Source organism: Triplophysa dalaica, chromosome 19 (assembly GCF_015846415.1).
Source record: "Triplophysa dalaica isolate WHDGS20190420 chromosome 19, ASM1584641v1, whole genome shotgun sequence".
Taxonomy (NCBI): domain Eukaryota; kingdom Metazoa; phylum Chordata; class Actinopteri; order Cypriniformes; family Nemacheilidae; genus Triplophysa; species Triplophysa dalaica.
Genome location: NC_079560.1, coordinates 5,810,485 through 5,832,224, shown reverse-complemented (window position 1 = coordinate 5,832,224; position 21,740 = coordinate 5,810,485). Strand labels below are relative to the sequence as shown.

General features: G+C 35.8%; 2 protein-coding genes and 1 long non-coding RNA gene across 3 annotated transcripts; all 3 read right to left on the bottom strand.

Moving 5' to 3' along the window:
- Positions 1-2,915: 2,915 nt before the first annotated feature.
- On the bottom strand, positions 2,916-9,241 carry LOC130408228 (macrophage mannose receptor 1-like). Its single transcript, XM_056731714.1, has 13 exons — positions 9,181-9,241; positions 9,058-9,084; positions 8,554-8,945; positions 8,114-8,405; positions 7,631-8,005; positions 7,178-7,549; positions 5,904-6,279; positions 5,460-5,816; positions 4,970-5,344; positions 4,395-4,777; positions 4,187-4,207; positions 3,985-4,061; positions 2,916-3,331 (listed from the first exon to the last, which is right to left on the bottom strand). Exons 2-7 carry the CDS (start codon positions 9,080-9,082, stop codon positions 5,945-5,947), a joined length of 1,791 nt encoding a protein of 596 aa, XP_056587692.1. The 5' UTR covers positions 9,083-9,084; positions 9,181-9,241; the 3' UTR covers positions 2,916-3,331; positions 3,985-4,061; positions 4,187-4,207; positions 4,395-4,777; positions 4,970-5,344; positions 5,460-5,816; positions 5,904-5,944.
- Positions 9,242-14,709: 5,468 nt separating this feature from the next.
- Positions 14,710-15,510, bottom strand: LOC130407998 (uncharacterized). The gene is made up of 3 exons (XR_008904712.1): positions 15,500-15,510; positions 15,296-15,372; positions 14,710-15,123 (listed from the first exon to the last, which is right to left on the bottom strand). It is a non-coding gene; the product is annotated as an uncharacterized LOC130407998 (long non-coding RNA).
- A 189-nt stretch (positions 15,511-15,699) lies between these two features.
- On the bottom strand, positions 15,700-20,219 carry si:dkey-11o15.5 (macrophage mannose receptor 1). The gene is made up of 10 exons (XM_056731713.1): positions 20,166-20,219; positions 20,052-20,078; positions 19,544-19,936; positions 19,117-19,455; positions 18,669-19,043; positions 18,212-18,583; positions 17,251-17,628; positions 16,811-17,155; positions 16,296-16,670; positions 15,700-16,112 (listed from the first exon to the last, which is right to left on the bottom strand). Exons 2-10 carry the CDS (start codon positions 20,074-20,076, stop codon positions 15,700-15,702), a joined length of 3,015 nt encoding a protein of 1,004 aa, XP_056587691.1. The 5' UTR covers positions 20,077-20,078; positions 20,166-20,219.
- Positions 20,220-21,740: the final 1,521 nt, after the last annotated feature.

Sequence of the window (21,740 nt, the reverse complement as noted above, 5' to 3'; positions counted from 1 at the left end):
TCCAATGGTGGGAGAACGGTCAATGCGTGGAGATGGATTCGTTCATTTCTTTAAACTGATGGTGACACGAGGCCACAGTGCTTATGGTGTGGCACATTTTGAACACATTCTGAACATAGGGTACAGTACTACATGATCAGAGGTGAAGTGAAGGAGTAGAAAGAAAAACAAGACATTGGTAAAAATGTAAAAGATGGCAGAAATTGAATCAAAATATAACATTGAATCAACCATTAATAATCATTCCACCCTTTAAGAGGTAGGTTACAGATGGTCATGTGACCTCTAAATGACTGTTTTATTCAAAATGAACCTCTTTAAGTTTACTTATCTAATTAGTTTCTCTCTCATGTGAGCTTTAATAAGATTCTTTTTCAAGTGTACATCATGCTAAAAATACCATCCATATGGTGTGTTACAAACAAAGCACCCACTGAATATATACTTTTGTTTGAAGCTACTTTTGTTTTAGCCATGGGACATATTAGGTTGATAGAGCACTTCATTAGTCAACTAGATGATGCCGGAGATGGGCTCAGTAATGAAGGCCATTTGGCCCCATCTTATCCAACCGGTTACTTTAATAACACAGCCGCCATACTGCTTGGTGCCAAGCCATTGCAAAACCTATGGAAATGAATATCATCATTCACAAGACAGTCTGCCCAGCCATTTGTTTCCATTAGTTGAAATGCTCTTAACATATTTCAAAGTCAAGTTCAATCAGTGGGGGTCTAAGAAAGGGAATGAGTTCTCCAGAGACCAAAGAGCTGCAATGTAGCCAAACGATGCAACAGAAAAATGTACAGATTAAGATGTAAAAGGGTTTGCGTGTATATCTATCCAAATATACGGATATATACATGTGTTAGAATTATGTTTTAAATATTATAATGAATATAAGCAAGACATGTGGACATGAATTCAATTAGATCTGGGTGTTTTTGAAACATTTTCATTGCTGTACCTAAATATTTACAATATTTGAAGTCTCCCTTTGATTTCGTTTTATGTTGCAAAGTCAATAGCTATAATGAATAATACATTTTCCGACTTACATTTGTGTGTATATGTGTTTATTGAGCACTGTGAATTTACAGGCACACTTTTTGAAGTACTTTGCTGTATAATGTATGTTGGTTGGTTGGTTAAGATTACATCTTAGAGCAAATGTTTAACGTAAAACCTAGAAGTCTCTTTCATTCTGAGCAAATGAGATATCATCTGTGTGCGTGTGTGAGAGCGATGTCAATCTGGCATACATTGTCTTTTTGCAATGGCAGCATCATACCATCATTATTGCTAGCTTATTGGCCACCCTGACAGGTAAAATGCAAACTACGGTTTTATTCATTCATGATTACATTACATGTCCAAGGAAAACTTTACTCTATAGGGCACAACTCTAGCAATTTCGTCCAGCTCTCCTTACATGTGTTATACAAAGTTTGTGAGGAGGATGTTCTGGGTTTGGGCCAAATCTGATTTCATGTTCGTGCGAATTTGAGATGTTTAGTGTCAAAAGATAAAAGCAGATTAAAAAACTTTTTCTCACAGTTTGTTGTGTTAAATTTCCTCCATGCTTCATTTTTTCAGACGCTCCAGATGCAGATTAGCAAGAAAATGCAGTCTTTTTGAAAGCTGCAGCCTATCCACAATAAGTCAATCATTCATCAGGTATGTACCAAATGAACACAGCACTGGCGGAATTAATCAGTTGAAAGAATCTACAGACAACATTTTGCCTCCATTGCTCAAAATGACATCTGGAAAAACAAGCTGGCAGTCTTGATAAAGTGCATTTGATTTGACAGTTCATCAGTCTCCTGGATCGATGGCACAAAGAAAGGCAGACCCATGCATAATGGGAAAGAAAAGGAAACAAAATCTATCTGTCCTTATACTATCTGCGTCTTGAAATCTTTGCCCAGTTCAGTCAGCTCGGTTAGTGATCACAAAACACAATAAGAATCTTAACGGTGTGTTAGCCTGTCTGCGTCCCACAAGTTGTTCTGTAACAAATACCTCTAGCGACACAAAAGATTTGTAAGACGAAGCTGCTCATCCCCGTTGAAGAAAGCAGCATATGCTGGGATATGTATGTTTTGATGCTGGTTTGACCATCTTAAATCACCTATGGACCAGCACACAACTAGTTTTAACCAGCACATGACAATCTTTAACCAGCACAAACCAACAAACCATCATCAAAACTGACCAAACCAGAATATGCTGTTTTTTTTCAACAGGGTTGTTTTTGTCTGTTTGTCTTCTTTGCAACTTGTCCACCTTGCAGCGTTTGTATGAAGAGTAAATGTAAATCTGAGATATTTTTGTGTGTTAGTAAATCAATCCGCAACATAATCAAGTTCATATTTGTATAGTGAGGTCATAACCCGCACAGCCCCCATTTGAAAACTGATTCTGCCAGCACTGTAGGTAAATGTTATTATCTATTATGTAAGTCAGTGACCTACAAATGACTTGATAAAAGGTATGTCAAACAGATTATGAAAGTTTCAGAGTGAAAAATGTTGACAATGTTGTGAATGAATAAGGATGCGGCATACTTTTTGCACTCTTAAAGTGACAGTTCACCCAAAAATTAGAAAAATTGTCATTCCAAAACCTGTATGACTTTCTTTCTTCTGCAGAACACAAAATAAGATGTTTTAAAGAATGTTGTTAACTGGCACCCATTCATTTACATTTGTTTGTATATATACAATAGAAGTGAATGGGTGCCGGCTCATTTCGCTTACCAACTTTGAAAAAAAGTCATTAAGGTTTGAAATGACAAGAGGGTGAGAGAATTATGACAGGAATAATTTTTTGGGGTGAAATATCCCTTTAATATTCGTCAGTCCCAATAATGAGTCGTTTAATGTAAAATCATGGTAATTTATTTGAAATAGAGTATGTTGAGTAGATTCGTATACATACAACAAATGAGATACAAACATATAGTTTAATAGAATTTTATAAGAATCCGATATTTCATTTAGATGTCAGATCTAGATTGATTACTTCAATTAACAGTATATTAAATTGTCTAGATAACTGAGTTGACAATATTAAACATTATTAAACAAGAAAAAGTCAGTATTTATGATAAAACTCTGTCCTATATTAATTCAAAGCTTCATTCATGTTAAATCAGATACATTAACAGTATTGCAAGAAATATGCAGAAGTATAGTGATGGTTAGATAAAACATGCAGTGCGTGCGAGTGTGTTTGGTGTCATCTCTCATGGAGCGATTTTACGATAGTTTCTCAAACTCATGGTGAAGTTACTGGGAAGTCCACGTTTTTTAAATTCTTCCTGGAGCTGAAACATAATATTTAATGCTATTTCTGAACAACATATTATTGAAATGTAGGTAACACTTAACAATATTTGCTAATGATTCTGTAGACATCTTTAAGAATCGTCTGAAAACACATCTCTTCCGTCAACACCTGACCGATCAGTTCTGAATTATATTTCTTTTCTACTCTTTAAAAAAATACTGAGTTCTGTATGCTGTGCTATGTGTGACCAGTATTTTTTTTTTGATTGCACTTATGCTTTTTGTTGTCCCAATTGCTTCCACTGTTTACCCCATCTGGAACTCTCTTTAGATAAAAGCGTCTGTTAAATGACTAAATGTAAATGTATTTGTTTACAATAAGTTAATGCATTAGCTAATATAAACTATAATGCACAATTCTTTTACAGAATTTATAAATCTTAGTTTATTTTAATTTCAGCATTTACTAAAACATTTTAAAATCAAACGTTGTGTCTGTTTATATTAGTTAATGCACCATTAACAAACATAAATAACTGTATTGACATTAACTAACATAAACAAGGATTATTAAATGCTGAAAACAAAATTGTTCATTGTTAGCTCATGTTTGCCAATGTATTTACTAATGTTAACAAATAGCATCTTATTGTACAGTGTTACCAAAATACATTGATAGGAAATTACTTACTTTTATAATCACGAGTTCTTCAATCCGAGACTTTGACAGATTTTCTTCACTTGTAACTTGCAGTCTGATTCCCACCACTGATCAATGTAATAAAACATTAAGTGTAAATACAATATAAAAACTTGCACACAGATTCAAACACTTACAAGCTGATTGCGTTGTTAAACTCACATTCTGGAAAATTAAAGAACACTAAACATACCATTATCTGAAGCTGTTGGTTCTGATCGTCGGGTTGACCAGAAAATGAACAGAAGTTAATGTTAACATAAATATTACAGACGAGAAATAACAATAAAATTCACATTATAATCATTTACAGTCAATTCAATTTTCCCTACTTTCTCTGTGTACAAATTGTGATGTTTATGCTTTATTTTAAGATACAGAAATAAAGAGGATGATCTCACCTCCATAACAGAAGAAAGGCAAACGCTCAAAGCAGCTCTCATCTGTCCACTGGCCAAAAGATTGTAAAGACACAGCAGTACAATGTTGAGCTCCCAGAAGTCCATCAACATATAAACCATTATCTGGTTGTGGATAAAGATTTTGCGTCCCAGGCAGCCAGTATGTGAAAGAAGAGTTGCTCTGATCTGACCACAGTCTGTTTCTGTACAGACCAATCCACCCATAATAATAATAAGAAACTGTAACGTTCAGCATCTGTTGATGTTCTGTTCATTTCTCACGATGGCCAGATCTGTGTAAAACTGTCTGCAGTATCTCTGAGCTTCACTCCAGGACTGGTACTGATTTACCCAAATATACCTCTGGGAGGTGTTTCCTTGTCCTTAAAAACAACAAAGTTTAGTGAATTTCGCTCAGTCAATTCATCCGCACAGTTTTCATAATACAAGACAGTTTTTAAAGAATACAGCAAGATTAAAAGTTTTCGTTTAAAGGATGCTTCAACCTTAATTTATCACAGGTTTGAGAACGATTTAAACAAATTTTGCATATATTTTTAGATTGAGTGTCTTACCATCATAGCAAACAAATGGTAAGGAATGGTCACATGATAAATCAGACCAGCTTCCATCATTCAACATATAAACACACAGATCATTTCCACCAGAGTTGTCTGGTTGATGATTCCAGTTTCTGAATTCTCTCTCTCCTTCCTGATAGAAATCATCATCATCCAGTGACCATCTCCAGCTGTTGACATCATCATACTGTCCAATCCAGGCTGATCCATTATAACTCCCATTAACTGTGTTCATCACACTGTTCATCTCTGTCATGTTATCAATGGTGGCCAGATCAATGTAATTCTGTCTGCAGTATGTCTGAGCTTCAGACCAGCTCTTATTCACTGTTATAAAGTGATACTGACGGGATGATGCCAAAGAGGACCCTGTGAAACAAAATATTATAATTTATATCAATTACTCTACATTGCTTTCGTAAATCTCTTAATCTTCAAATGGCACGGCCTAAATGTCAGTCTGTAGTTTGGATGGTTTACTCACAGTTATAGCAAAGAAAAGGTAAAATATCATTGCAGTTTTCATCCGTCCATTTCCCAGCATCACTGAATAACACAACAGTGCAGTGTTCACTGTTTCCTGCATTATTTGGTTCTCCTGTCTTCCAGTTACTGAATGTTGAGTTACTCTGATCTGACCAAGATCTAGTTCTGTACAGACCAATCCAAAAATGATAATGATTAAAGTTTTCAGTCTGCAAAAGAAATTGGATCTTCTCGTTTTCAGTCTCATTCCTGATACTGACAAGATCTGTGTGATGTTCTCTGCAGTATCTCTGAGCTTCAGTCCAGTTTACGTAATTGTTAACAAACACAAATCTTGCACTGGCATTCTGTCTTCCTGTGGAACACAACTTATGCATGTTAAAGATCTCATAGCATCATAAATGTGTTATTCTATCTTTACAATACCAACAACTTTTCTCACCATCATAGCAAACAAAGGGAAGGGAAGTGGAGCAATACTGTTCATTCCATATTCCTCTGTAATATGACGGACACACAGAGTCTCTGTCCATTCCAGTTTGTTGGTTGCTGAACATACCAGCTTTTAAAACCTCCTCCTAACTCTGTGTTTCCCAGAGACCATCTCCAGATCTTCAGATCGTCATACAGTCCAATCCAGGCTGAACCAAAGTAAATCCCTCGTACTGTTTTAATGAGTTTGTTCATCTCTGTCATGTTATCAATGGTGGCCAGATCAATGTAATTCTGTCTGCAGTATGTCTGAGCTTCAGACCAGCTCTTATTCTCAGATATAAAGTGATACTGATGGACACTGCAAGATGATTGTGTGCAGGTTCCTGTAAGTAAAACATGTTAAACACCAGGGGGCTCATGTATAAACGTTGTGTACACACAAAATATAGAAATATGTGTACGCAATATTCTACACACATCGGGATTGATAAAAATAAAAGAAAATTTGCAACGTACAGATGCTCTATACCGTTCTGTCACACTGTTTTACTAGTTTGAGTGATGTAATAATATAGGAAGAATGATTTTAAACTCTGTTTTCATTTTTATATACACATTTGATTAAATGTTTGCATTATTGAGGTTAGGCTCTCCGATTACATCTAAGAGCTAAACAAAAAGTTTAAATACATTTGTAGTGCATGCACTGCTTTTGAAAACTTGTGTTATGCTGTGTTTTAATGTTTTATTGACAGTGAGGAGTGCAAACTTGATGCATTATAATTCCTCTTTAACTACATTGCAGAATTTTAATTCTTAAAAATATTTAATGCCTATAAAAACGTTTCTAGCGAGAACAACGATAAACAGTGCATATATTGTTGTGGACACTGCGAGATCCGGTGGTAGATCGGTCCATTGGTACATATCTACTAAATGTTTTGTTGTACCATGACGTGGATGGAAACATAAGGAAATTAAATGCAGATAACATTATGCATAGTTAAACTACACATTGTAAGCTCTATACATAGTAACATCTGGGAGGGAATGAGTTGGAGATATACATAGTCTTCTGCTAACTGGTCTTATAAAGGGAATTATATGCCGGCTCTGGAGTATACTCGTGTCTTTTAAATCTTTAAAATATGTGTGCGAAATCTTCCTTTTGTGCGTTCACACAATTTGAGGATGAAATCTACATAATGTTTTATGTATCAGGCCACAGGAAATAACCATACATACCAAATCAAAAATATACAGTATCAAACATGAACTCACTACTGTAGCAGATGAAGGGCATGTTGGATAAGCAGTTCTCATCTGTCCATCTGCCTGAATATCTGAATGATACAGCAGTGCAGCGCTGGTTACCCCTCTGGCCATAAGCATAATTTCCATTATCTGGTTGTGGGTATGAATATGGAGTTTCTGGTTTCCAGTTTAGATATTTGGTATTTTGACCATTTGACCAAATCCTGTTCCTGTACAGACCAATCCAGACGTTACCACCTGTAATCTCCAGGATCTTCTGATTCTCTGTCTGGTTTCTCACATTGGCGAGATCTGTGTGATATTCTCTGCAGTATCTCTGAGCTTCTGTCCAGCTTCTTCCGTCATCAACTCTGACGTAACTCTGCGTGATACTGCTCCCTAGAATTTGAAATATAATAAATATTGAGGACTTCTCAGTGATACTTTTTTTAGCAAAAATAACAAATGAAATGTTCTTACTATTGTAGCAAACAAATGACAAGGGATTGTCACATGATGAATCAAACCATTCGCCATCATAATTCATATAAACACACAGCTCATTTCCACCATAGTTGTCTGGTTGATGATTCCAGTTTCTGAATTCTCTCTCTCCATCCTGATAGAAATCATCATCATCCAGTGACCATCTCCAGCTGTTGACATCATCATACTGTCCAATCCAGGCTGATCCATTATAACTCCCATTAACTGTGTTCATCACACTGTTCATCTCTGTCATGTTATCAATGGTGGCCAGATCAATGTAATTCTGTCTGCAGTATGTCTGAGCTTCAGACCAGCTCTTATTCACTGTTATAAAGTGATACTGACGGGATGATGCCAAATACGACACTGTAAAATATTTCACAATTATTAAATTAATTTATGCTACAGTGCTTTCACAAATCTGTTAATACTCAAATGGCATGCCCTAAATTGTGGTTTGGATGGTTTACTCACGATTATAGCAAATAAATGGTAAAATATTATTGCAGTTTTCATCCGTCCATTTCCCATCATCACTGAATGACACAGCAGTACAGTGTTCACTGTTTCCTGCATTACTTCGGTTCTCCTGACCTCCAGTTACTGAATGTAGAGTTACTCTGATCTGACCAAGATCTAGTTCTGTACAGACCAATCCAAACGCTCCCGTAATAGTAATTCTTGAGTGAATTTCGGATCTTCTGGTTTTCATCTTCATTCCTGACACTGACAAGGTCTGTGTGATTTTCTCTGCAGTATCTGTGAGCTTCACTCCAGGTTACGTATTGATAAACCAAAACATAACTAGTGCTGGCATTTAGTCTTTCTGAAAGCATTAAGTAGTAAGAGGCTGGATATTTCATAGAAATGTATCTCTTATTTTTTCATTGTGCTATATTATTAAAATTACTCACCGTCATAGCAGATAAAAGAAGTGTGTTGTCGCAATTTGCTGTATACCATCTCCCATAGTATGCATACATGTACACACATAGACTCTGTCCTCCATAATTCACTGGCTCTTGTTTATACCAGTTCCTGAACTGTTTCTGTTCCTGACTGAAGAATTCACTGTCCTCTAGAGCCCATTTCCAACTGTTCAGATCATCATAGAGTCCAATCCAGGCCAGATCAGTGGAGTTATAGTCATTCACTGTGTTGAGTAACTGCACCGTCTCTTGTTCATTTTCAACGGTGACCAGATCAGTGTATTTATCTCTACAGTAGCTCTGAGCTTCTGTCCATGTCTTGGATTCATTTACAAAAGTATACTGACGTGGAACACACAAGGTGCAGGTGATAAAACCTGTTTAACGATAGTTTAGGAATGAAATGAAGTGTTTTTTCTATTTGTATTTTTTATACGATATAAATAATTGTTAATTCAGCTTTGACATTTAATTACAATTTTGGGCTACCTGAGATAAGAAGCAGTGGTAACATAGCTGCAAGAAAAGAAAGCATAATAAGAATAATATTTTTATTATTTTCAAAATTTAGTTGCTAAAATTAACTTTTTAAAAAGGTGGCTATCAGTTTACCTTTGGGATTGAAGTCTGTCTCTTCTCCAGCTTGATGGTATAGTTTGAGACTTTATTCAAACCACCTCGTTTTATAATGGCAAAATGTGGGTGGGGTATTTTCTGTAGGTCCTGCCATCACAAATCCTGTTTAATCACATAGTTCCGTTATCAGATGAAAACTGCAGTATGAGGTTTTTCAAGTGTTATGCATAACCCTTGATTTAGTTATCTTTTCTTTATCGATTCATTTCTACATTTCAACATGTATCTGTTTTTGTTTTGGTCTGCACATTTGTTACATCTGCCATAGTTTTCACTATAGTGTTACACTTGACAATATAATAAAGTATTCAAGACTATGCACAAAAATGTGTTAACAATCTTACAGGAGTGGTACAATGCGAAGAGGTCCCATAACAGTATAAAATAGCAGTTATTTTGCTGCATCAATTTTAAACTGACTCCTTCTAACTTTTTAAAGATCTTTTAAAGTGAGTTACTTATTTGGCCATTGGGTGGGAGTTGAACAGAAAGACAATTTAGCCTTTACATCAGTATATTCATTATACAATGTTTGAAGAGTACATAACATGAGATCATGAAATTGACATTTCTTGCAGTGCGTAATATTGCCCAGCTTGAAAGTAAGTAGTCTGCCTTGTAGTAAATCTGAAAGGGAATGAATATCAAAGTTATTGGATTGGAAAAAAAAGAGTCGACTCTGAATCACGCAAACGAGTCGTCCCTAGTCAGATTTGCGAATCGCCTTGGATTTACGTCACTACATATAGTACGCGACTGTTTTGCTTAAACGGCCAGCAAAAACTCTTCTTTTCCCACAATCACAGTAGCTGATGAGCCTCATTCGCGGTAGACCATTCACAACAGACTATACCATCAATCACATCAGACTAGACTAGCGGAAAGGAGGGGATTAGACAGATGAATTGCGGAAAGAATAATTTGAGAGTCAGTCAAGACGTAAGGTAAGTATAACTGCCTATTGTTACGAAATAATAGTGTTTTACACCTACGTTAATAAACTTGTTGTTGGACACTCCATAAACCAAAGTAGGACCTTAAAAATCCCCAGTTATGCACTCTTTAACAGTAACTTAGTTAAAAATGTAAATTATTACTTAAGCAAGAGCTTTATGAATATTTGAATTCCACAGAATGTATTTTGTACTGTACAAATTCCACAGATTGTACTTTGCATCATCCATAATGATTTTATGGAGAAAAAAATTACATTTTTTCATATGCCATAGTACATGGACACACAGACTCTCTCCTCTGTAGTTCCCTGATCCTGGGTTTTACCAGTTTCTGAAGTGTTTTTCTCCTTCTTTAAAGAAATCACTGTCCTCCAGAGTCCATTTCCACCTGTAAAGATCATCATAGAGTCCAATCCAGCTTCTGTCCATGTCTTGTTCTCATTCACAAAAATATACTGATGTGGAACACACAAGGTGCAGGTGATAAAGTTGGCTGCTTTAGAATTTTAAAGTTGTACTTAAATAACATTGCATATAGGAATTTATAGTCTGTTTAATATTTGACCTGTGTTTCTCTCTCCTTTATCTTTAATGTGTGATTCTAGGTGATAACCACTGTGCATGTGTGTACGTGCATGTCTGCGTGTGCATTTGTGTGTGTGTCTATGTGGGTTAGTACATGGGCATATTGTGTGTGTGGAGTGTTTTGTATGTGGGTGTTGAATCGGTGTGTGTCTGTCTTCTGTTTTTAATTGTTTGAGACTGGTAATCATATTTGCTAACAGGTGTGAACAGTGTCGGAAGTTAATTTTCCAGTTTTATCAAAAGACACATACTGTACGTTAGACTTGTAAGCAATATTTAAGCATCATGAACTGAGCATTAACCATGTAAAAACAACTTGAATGTACCGGTTGTAATATTACAGATTACAGAAATCAACAAATCTTGTACAAACAGTTGAGTCCACGTCAACTCAGTCTGCTGCTGACATGTGAAGCTGTAACAAAACAGGTAGAGGGACGATGCCACACGAAGAACTGAAGTTGATTTGTGTTTATTTCAGGGTGAACAGGTGAACTGAAGACAGGTGAAACAATCCAGGTAACAGGTAACTAGTGATGGGCACTTTTGAAACTGACTTCAAAAAACTTCGAAACCTTTGTCACGAGATTTTTAGCAAGCGAGGCTTCATTATGTCCTTACGGTTTTCGAAACGTTTAAAAACTCGACGACATTCACTACTAGGGGGTGTTGATCTGAAAGTAAACTCATAAACCAATATCTGTCTATAACTGATTTATAAGGTGTGTGATGGTTCAATTATCAATGTTGAAACACATGCACTCCTACCGCCTTCCTTTATTGGATCGGCATAAGGTGAAGGCAAAACATCTGCTGTTTTTAAAAACTCTAAATAAAACCATAATAAAGAAACACTAGTTTAAATGGTGTGACTAGACTACGCTTTAACCAAGATTCAAACCTGCAACTACAGCGCACCAGTCTGGAAAACTAAGCAGTGCCCAACACACTATTGTCTAAGCTGTTGTCATATTAGTGTCAAAGAGCAGCACGCTCAAATGACTACTAAGTGTCAGCATGGAGACGGGTGTCGGAATGTTTCAAAGCCTCGACATGATACGGCACATTTGATTAAACTGTTTCATTGTTTTACACCCTTGCTCAGCCCACCACTACATGACATGTTACATCCACAGGTGAGTAATAAAACGACAGGTGAGTAATAAAACTACAGGTGAGTAATAAAACGACAGGTGAGTAATAAAACGACAGGTGAGTATTAAAACGACAGGTGAGTATAAAACGACAGGTGAGTAATAAAACGACAGGTGAGTAATAAAACGACAGGTGAGTAATAAAACGACAGGTGAGTAATAAAACGACAGGTGAGTAATAAAACGACAGGTGAGTAATAAAACGACAGGTGAGTATGAAAACGACAGGTGAGTAATAAAACGACAGGTGAGTAATAAAACGACAGGTGAGTAATTAAAAAGACAGGTGAGTATAAAACGACAGGTGAGTAATAAAACGACAGGTGAGTAATAAAACGACAGGTGAGTTATAAAACGACAGGTGAGTAATAAAACGACAAGTGAGTAATAAAACGACAGGTGAGTAATAAAACGACAGGTGAGTATTAAAACGACAGGTGAGTATTATAACGACAGGTGAGTAATAAAATGACAGGTGAGTAATAAAACGACAGGTGAGTAATAAAACGACAGGTGAGTATTAAAACGACAGGTGAGTAATAAAACGACAGGTGAGTAATTAAAAAAGACAGGTGAGTATAAAACGACAGGTGAGTAATAAAACGACAGGTGAGTAATAAAACGACAGGTGAGTTATAAAACGACAGGTGAGTAATAAAACGACAAGTGAGTAATAAAACGACAGGTGAGTATTAAAACGACAGGTGAGTATTATAACGACAGGTGAGTATTAAAATGACAGGTGAGTAATAAAACGAGAGGTGAGTAATAAAACGACAGGTGAGTAATACAACGACAGGTGAGTAATAAAACGACAGGTGAGTATTAAAACGACAGGTGAGTATTAAAACGACAGGTGAGTAATAAAACGACAGGTGAGTAATAAAACGACAGGTGAGTAATAAAACGACAGGTGAGTTATAAAACGACAGGTGAGTAATAAAACGACAAGTGAGTAATAAAACGACAGGTGAGTATTAAAACGACAGGTGAGTATTATAACGACAGGTGAGTATTAAAATGACAGGTGAGTAATAAAACGAGAGGTGAGTAATAAAACGACAGGTGAGTAATACAACGACAGGTGAGTAATAAAACGACAGGTGAGTATTAAAACGACAGGTGAGTATTAAAACGACAGGTGAGTAATAAAACGACAGGTGAGTAATTAAAAAAGACAGGTGAGTATAAAACGACAGGTGAGTAATAAAACGACAGGTGAGTAATAAAACGACGGGTGAGTAATAAAACGACAGGTGAGTATTAAAACAACAGGTGAGTAATAGAACTACAGGTGAGTAATAAAACGAGAGGTGAGTAATAAAACTACAGGTGAGTAATAAAACTACAGGTGAGTATTAAAACTAAAGGTGAGTATTAAAACAACAGGTGAGTAATAGAACTACAGGTGAGTAATAAAACGACAGGTGAGTAATAGAACTACAGGTGAGTATTAAAACAACAGATGAGTATTAAAACGACTGGTGAGTAATACAACGACAGGTGAGTAATAAAACTACAGGTGAGTAATAAAACGACAGGTGAGTAATAGAACTACAGGTGAGTAATAAAATGACAGGTGAGTAATAGAACGACAGATGAGTAATAAAACGACAGGTGAGTAATAGAACTACAGGTGAGTATTAAAACAACAGGTGAGTATTAAAACGACAGGTGAGTAATAGAACTACAGGTGAGTAATAAAACGAGAGGTGAGTAATAAAACTACAGGTGAGTATTAAAACTACAGGTGAGTATTAAAACAACAGGTGAGTAATAGAACTACAGGTGAGTAATAAAACGACAGGTGAGTAATAGAACTACAGGTGAGTATTAAAACAACAGGTGAGTATTAAAACAATAGGTGAGTATTAAAACGACAGGTGAGTAATAAAACGACAGGTGAGTAATAAAACTATGTGAGTAATAAAACGACAGGTGAGTAATAGAACTACAGGTGAGTAATAAAACGACAGGTGAGTAATAGAACTACAGGTGAGTAATAAAACGAGAGGTGAGTAATAAAACGAGAGGTGAGTAATAAAACTACAGGTGAGTAATAAAACTACAGGTGAGTATTAAAACGACGGGTGAGTAATAGAACTACAGGTGAGTAATAAAACTACAGGTGAGTATTAAAACGACGGGTGAGTAATAGAACTACAGGTGAGTAATAAAACGACAGGTGAGTAATAGAACTGCAGGTGAGTATTAAAACAACAGGTGAGTATTAAAACGACAGGTGAGTAATAGAACTACAGGTGAGTAATAAAACGACAGGTGAGTAATAGAACTACAGGTGAGTATTAAAACAACAGGTGAGTATTAAAACGACAGGAGAGTAATAAAACAAAAGGTAAAATCCACAGGTTAGGACAAATATCAGGTAGTATCCACCTTTTTTTGGTATGCTAGTAAATCTCTGTGTAACATAATAACGACAGCATGAATTTATAACCGTGCAGTGCTGAAACTATACCCTAACATGACCCTATTGAAAACTGGTTCTGCCGGCACTGAATGCAGGTAAATGTAAGTTTATATTTCCTTGTACGTCTGTTAGTGTTCTTGTGTGGGAGTTTGTGACCGGCAAATGACTTGTTATTTTCACGAAATATTTATGAAACAGGTTTATGTAAGTCTGGAATGTCACAGAGTCAGAGCAACGTTTAGAATGTACTGATGTTGTGGCATAGTTTTTGTACTCTAAATATTCAAAAGTCCCAATAATGAGTCGTTTAATTGAAGATGAATGGCAATGCATTTGGGATACAGTATGCAGAATAGATTTGAATACATACAACAAATGATACAGTGACAAGCATACAGTTTATTAGATTTTGATCAGAAATGAGATTAAATCAGTACATTTATACTTATGTGTATAGGTTTTTGATCACTTTAATTCTTACTGTTATAAAATTATATATAGTTTTAAAAATGTTTATAGACAACTGGGTAAATTATGTTAAACATTATTTACCAATAAAAAATACACCGTATTTATAATAAAACTCTTTCCTATATTTGTCTTAAACTTCCTAATTAATCAGATACATGTGTAGTATTGAAAAAGATATGCAGAAGTGAAGTGATAGTTAGATAAATGCAGTAATGTATGTGTGTGTGTTTGCTGTCATCTCTCATGGAGCGATCATGCGATAGTTTCTCAGACTCATGGTGAAGTTACTGGGAAGTCCACGTCTTTTAAATTCTTCCTGGAGCTGAAACATAATATTTAAAGATATTTCTCAACTCTTTCCTGATAGATTATTGAAATAATTTATTATCTGTTTTAAAAACTTTTTATTTTCTCAGAGACAACAAAACATTTAGTAAAAATAAATGAGTTATTCATAAAAGGTGATTGTTTTACACTGACAGGTAGTTACTCACTTTTATAATCACGAGTTCTTCAATCCGAGACTTTGACAGATTTTCTTCACTTGTAACTTGCAGCCTGAGTCCCACCACTGATCAGTACAAATCATAAAAAGTTTAGATATAATATACACATTTACATAAAAATTCATGGAAAATAGAAGAAGTCTGTTTGCATTATTAAACACATTTGGGAAGATATAAGAACACTAAACATACCATAGTTATCTGAAAGTGTTGGTTGAAGGAATGATCACCATGTTGACCAGAGAAAACAGAAGAATAAACAGAAGATAAAGTTAATGTCATAGCACAGAATTTACTACACAAATAAAAATACAATTTAAATGACTGTAGAGTCAATTGATTTCAAACTTCTTGCTTCTCTATGTAAACAGTGTGAAGTTAAAGCTTTTATTTTAAGATCTGGAAAGGAGAATGATCTCACCTCCATAACAAAAGAAAGGCAAACGCTCAAAGCAGTTCTCATCTGTCCACTGGCCAAAAGATTGTAAAGTCACAGCAGTACAATGTTGAGCTCCCTGAAGTCCATAGACATTTGCACCATTATCTGGTTCTGGAGAAACATATTGCGTCCCAGGCCACCAGTATGTGAAAGAAGAGTTGCTCTGATCTGACCACAGTCTGTTTCTGTACAGACCAATCCACCCATAATAATAATAAGAAACTGTAACGTTTAGTATCTGTTGATGTTCTGTTTCATTTCTCACGATGGCCAGATCTGTGTAAAACTGTCTGCAGTATCTCTGAGCTTCACTCCAGGACTGGTACTGATTTACCCAAATATACCTCTGGGAGGTGTTTCCTGTTCCTAAAATACAACAACGTTTAGTGAATTTTGGTCAATCAATTCATATTCACACATCTATAAAAATACAAATCAGTTTGAAGAATACTGCAGGATTAAAAGATTTGGTTTAAAGAAGCTTTAACGCTTGATTCATTACAGGTTTGTGCATGGTAAAAAGAGACATTTTTAGATGGAGTGTCTTACCATCATAGCAAACAAATGGTAAGGAATGGTCACATGATAAATCATACCAGCTTCCATCATAATTCATATAAACACACAGCTCATTTCCACCATAGTTGTCCGGTTCATGATACCAGTTTCTGAATTTTCTCTCTCCTCCCTGATAGAAATCATCATCATCCAGTGACCATCTCCAGCTGTTGACATCATCATACTGTCCAATCCAGACTGATCCATTATAACTCCCATTAACTGTGTTCATCACACTGTTCATCTCTGTCATGTTATCAATGGTGGCCAGATCAATGTAATTCTGTCTGCAGTATGTCTGAGCTTCAGACCAGCTCTTATTCACTGATATAAAGTGATACTGACGGGATGATGCCAAAGAGGACCCTGCAAACAATATATATACATAGAATGTTTAATTGTTTAACAATTGTTCAACTATTCATTCCACCAGTGCTTTCACAAATCTGTTAATCCTCAAATGGCATTTCTTAAATTTGAGTCCGTGGTTTGGATGGTTTACTCACGGTTATAGCAAAGAAAAGGTAAAATATTATTGCAGTTTTCATCCGTCCAATTCCCACCATCACTGAATGACACAGCAGTGCAGTGTTCACTGTTTCCAGCATTATTCGGTTCTCCTGACCTCCAGTTACTGAATGTTGAGTTACTCTGATCTGACCAAGATCTAGTTCTGTACAGACCAATCCAAACATCACCATAAAATTGGATGAAATATAGAATTCTCTCATTTTCAGTCTCATTCCTGATACTGACAAGATCTGTGTGATGTTCTCTGCAGTATCTCTGAGCTTCAGTCCAGTTTACATAATTGTTAACAAACACAAAAGTTGCACTAGCATTCTGTCTTCCTGTGGGACACAATTTGTTTGTTAAATGTCTCAAAGTAAATATGTGTCATAAATATGTTGTCATAATTAATTAAAATTTAAAAAAAAATTCTCACCATCATAGCAAACAAAGGGAAGTGATCTGGAGCAATACTGTTCATTCCATATTCTTCTGTAATATGAGGCGTACACACAGAGACTCTGTCCATAACTGTTACTTGGTTGCTGAATATACCACCTATTAAAACCTCCTCCTAACTCTGTGTTTCCTAGAGACCATCTCCAGCTGTTGACATCATCATACTGTCCAATCCAGGCTGATCCATTATAACTCCCATTAACTGTGTTCATCACACTGTTCATCTCTGTCATGTTATCAATGGTGGCCAGATCAATGTAATTCTGTCTGCAGTATGTCTGAGCTTCAGACCAGCTCTTATTCACTGATATAAAGTGAAACCGACGGGGACTGCATGATGATTGTGTGCAGTTTCCTGTAATTTAAAAATGTTAAACAGTAGGACAAAAAACAACCCAGTCTCAAGGCAGATTGTGGCATAAGCAAGACATTAAGCATCTATTGATTTGCGTTGAGGGACACAAATTTCCCCCTTTCTTCGTGTCACTTAGCACGACTTCCAATACACAGACCGCGGCTCTATATACATTTATATATTTATAATCGTATATCAAAGAAAGTCGTACACTTTAATAAAAACTGTAAAAAAACGAGATTTTCTACTAGCTGAGGGCCAGAAAAAACATAAAATATTTTTTTTTCCTTATAAGAAAACTTAAGAATGAGATTGTAGAAATTCACAAGAATGAGCCATCTCGTGAAATTGGTAGCCTACGAATTCCCACAAGACTGCGTTGATATATATTTATACATATGAAAGATATAGAGTTTAAAATGATGTCCGATTGTTCTGGTTGACACGAAAAAACTGGAAAATTCTTGTCTATGAACACAAAGGAATAGATTACATGTCGTTACAATGTCACAAATTCCCACAAGACTGTGTTGCAAAAACATACCGACCAAAACAAAAACATACATATTAAACATAAACTCACTGCTGTAGCAGATGAAGGGCATGTTGGATAAGCAGTTCTCATCTGTCCATCTGCCTGAATCTCTCAATGATACAGAAGTGCAGTGCTGGTTACCCCTCTGGCCAGAAGCATAATATCCATTATCTGGTTGTGGGTATGAATATGGAGTTTCTGGTCTCCAGTTTAGATATTTGATAGTTTGACCATTTGACCAAATCCTGTTCCTGTAGAGACCAATCCAGACGTTTCCCCCTGTAATCTCCAGGATCTTCTGATTCTCTGTCTGGTTTCTCACATTGGCGAGATCTGTGTAATATTGTCTGCAGTATCTCTGAGCTTCTGTCCACCTTCTACTGTCTGTGATTCTGATGTAGCTGTGTGTGTTATTGTTCCCTAAGTAATAAAATATAACAAATATATTTTCTCAGGCGTTATCTTACTAAATTATAAGCAAACTTGAAAAATGAAATGTTCTTACTGTAATAGCAAACAAATGGCAAGGTATTGTCACATGATGAATCAAACCATTTGCCATGTTCATTCATATAAACACACAGTTCATTTCCACCAGAGTTGTCTGGTTGATGATTCCAGTTTCTGAATTCTCTCTCTCCTTCCTGATAGAAATCATCATCATCCAGTGACCATCTCCAGCTGTTGACATCATCATACTGTCCAATCCAGGCTGATCCATTATAACTCCCATTAACTGTGTTCATCACACTGTTCATCTCTGTCATGTTATCAATGGTGGCCAGATCAATGTAATTCTGTCTGCAGTATGTCTGAGCTTCAGACCAGCTCTTATTCACTGATATAAAGTGATACTGACGGGATGATGCCAGAGAGGACACTGTGGAGAAAGTGTCAAATGTAACATTCCATAATTTAATAAAATTCTGGCAGTGAAACACACGTGTACTCACCATTGTAGCAAATGAAAGGTAACTGATCATTGCAGTTTTCATCCGTCCACATTGAGTCATTGAATGACACAGCAGTACAGTTTCCAGCATTATTCGGTTCTCCTGACCTCCAGTTACTGAATGTAGAGTAACTCTGATCTGACCAAGATCTAGTTCTGTACAGACCGATCCAAAAAGGCCCGTAATAGTAATTCTTGAGTGAATGTCGGATCTTCTGGTTTTCAGCTTCATTTCTGACACTGACAAGGTCTGTGTGATATTCTCTGCAGTATCTCTGAGCTTCAGTCCAGTTTTTGTATTGATGAACCAAAACATAACTAGTGCTGGCATTTAGTCTTTCTGAAAGCATTAAGTAGTAAGAGGTTGGTTATTTCATAGAAAGCGATCTCTTATTTTTTCATTGTGCTACATTATTAAAATTACTCACCGTCGTGGCAGATAAAAGAAAGTGTGTTGTCGCAATTTGCTGTATACCATCTCCCATAGTATGCATACATGTACACACATAGACTCCGTCCTCCATAATTCACTGGCTCTTGTTTATACCAGTTCCTGAACTGTTTCTGTTCCTGACTGAAGAATTCACTGTCCTCTAGAGTCCATCTCCAACTGTTCAGATCATCATAGAGTCCAATCCAGGCCAGATCAGTGGAGTTATAGTCATTCACTGTGTTGAGTAACTGCACCGTCTCTTGTTCATTTTCAACGGTGACCAGATCAGTGTATTTATCTCTACAGTAGCTCTGAGCTTCTGTCCATGTCTTGGATTCATTTATAAAGATATACTGACGTGGAACACACAGGGTTAAGGTGATAAACCCTGTTTTAGGTAGAATTTAGGAATGAAATTAATAGTGCACAGAATGTTTATTTTTATATGATAAATACTTGTAATATCAACTCTTAGTGACATTTAAAGACATTTTTTGGCTCACCTGATAAAAGAAGTAGTGGCAACATAGCTGTTGGAACAACAGTATAACATTTTTAAAAAACTTTTTTATTTTCAAAGTTTTATTTGCTAAAATAAAACGAGGCTATGAGTTTACCTTTGGATTTGAAAGCTTGTCTCTGCTCCTGTTTGCTGGTTTAGTTCTAGAATTCAGAACACCTTGTTTTATAGCGCCAAAATGTGGGTGGGTGTTTACTGTAAAACCTGGGATCACAAATCCTGTTAAATCACATTGTTCTGTTTGTCAGATGTACAGCGATTGAGTTCAATAGGCTGTTATAGGCCTCACCCTAAGTGTTCTACACAACACTTGTTTTACTTCTCTCTATAGATGTTTTGATCAGCATATTATTTTTATTTGACAGTCATTTTCAGAAACAAAAGAAAATAGAAGATCAACATTATAAACAAGATGGTGTATATAAATAATATTACAGGAGTATTGAAAGATTTTTATTCATGACCTTGAGTGTCTTCTGGAGTAGTGTATGTGTATACAGAAATTCTTTAAGTTCTGACATTTCTTTTGCTTCATCCATACTATTTTGTTTAGATTTTATTTAATAACTCCAGTAATTTATAGTTTTAAAAGTTACATTGCTTGAAATGATTCCATCTACATATTTAAAATATCGCTTTCCTGTGGCTCAGTGGTAAGAGCATTGCGTTAACAACGCAAGGTTGTGGGTTAGATCCCAGGGGATTGCAAATACCTATGTAAAATGAATAGGATAAAAAGCAATGTATGTCGCTTTGGATACAAGGGTCCGCCAAATGCATAAATGTAAAAAATGTGTATCACTTCTAATCACTCACCTTTCTATTCTGTAGAATATCATTGTACTAGAAAAATACATGCAACTGTTAAAGAGACATTCAGAAATATATCATAAGATATAGAAAACACAAACAAGCATTAGAAAATCAAATGCATTCTTTAAGAAAAATCTATAGTCACACACCTCATGCTTCTCACGCTTGTAAAGTACAATTTCCTGCTGCCCCGCTCGCTGCTTTTCTTTCAATGTTGGCTTTGCCTCTCATGTGTTTCATAAACTCTTTAAATTACTCTTTAACAATACAACAAGACGTTTCTAGAGACATTGTAAGATGTCGCCATGGTGTTGCTTTTGTTGTTACAATCTTTTGTATTTGCTTGCACTGCGTATAGTCATGGTGCCATTCGATTTATTTAACACAAGAACAATAAAAAGTTTGCATTAAAAAAATTAAAAACATTTAACTTTCTAGCATTAAAGTTTATAGGAATGGGCATCAGTTAAAGATGAGAATCTGTTTTAACACTGGCAGAATAAACCTGATAAGATAATAAGGTGTGGTGATAAATATGTGACCTGTGTGTTCAGAAATGCTATTTGTGTGTGTGTGTAACATACAAGTATTCTTGATGTGAGGTCAATTTAGGTTATACATTTTTTTATTTTAGTGTAACACGCTTTCCCAGCAGGAAAATACTTTTATTGATCAGCTAATAAAGTTTTCCCATAATCTGAACATGTGATTTGAATGCCAATGCAAAATAATCAAACATTTTGAATTCCAGTGCAGGATTTTTTTGACGTCTAAAAGAAGTCTAAAGCTTTGACTTAAAAACATACATGCATAAATGTTTTGTTGTTGTGTAGTTTATGTATTAAACAGTAGAATAAAA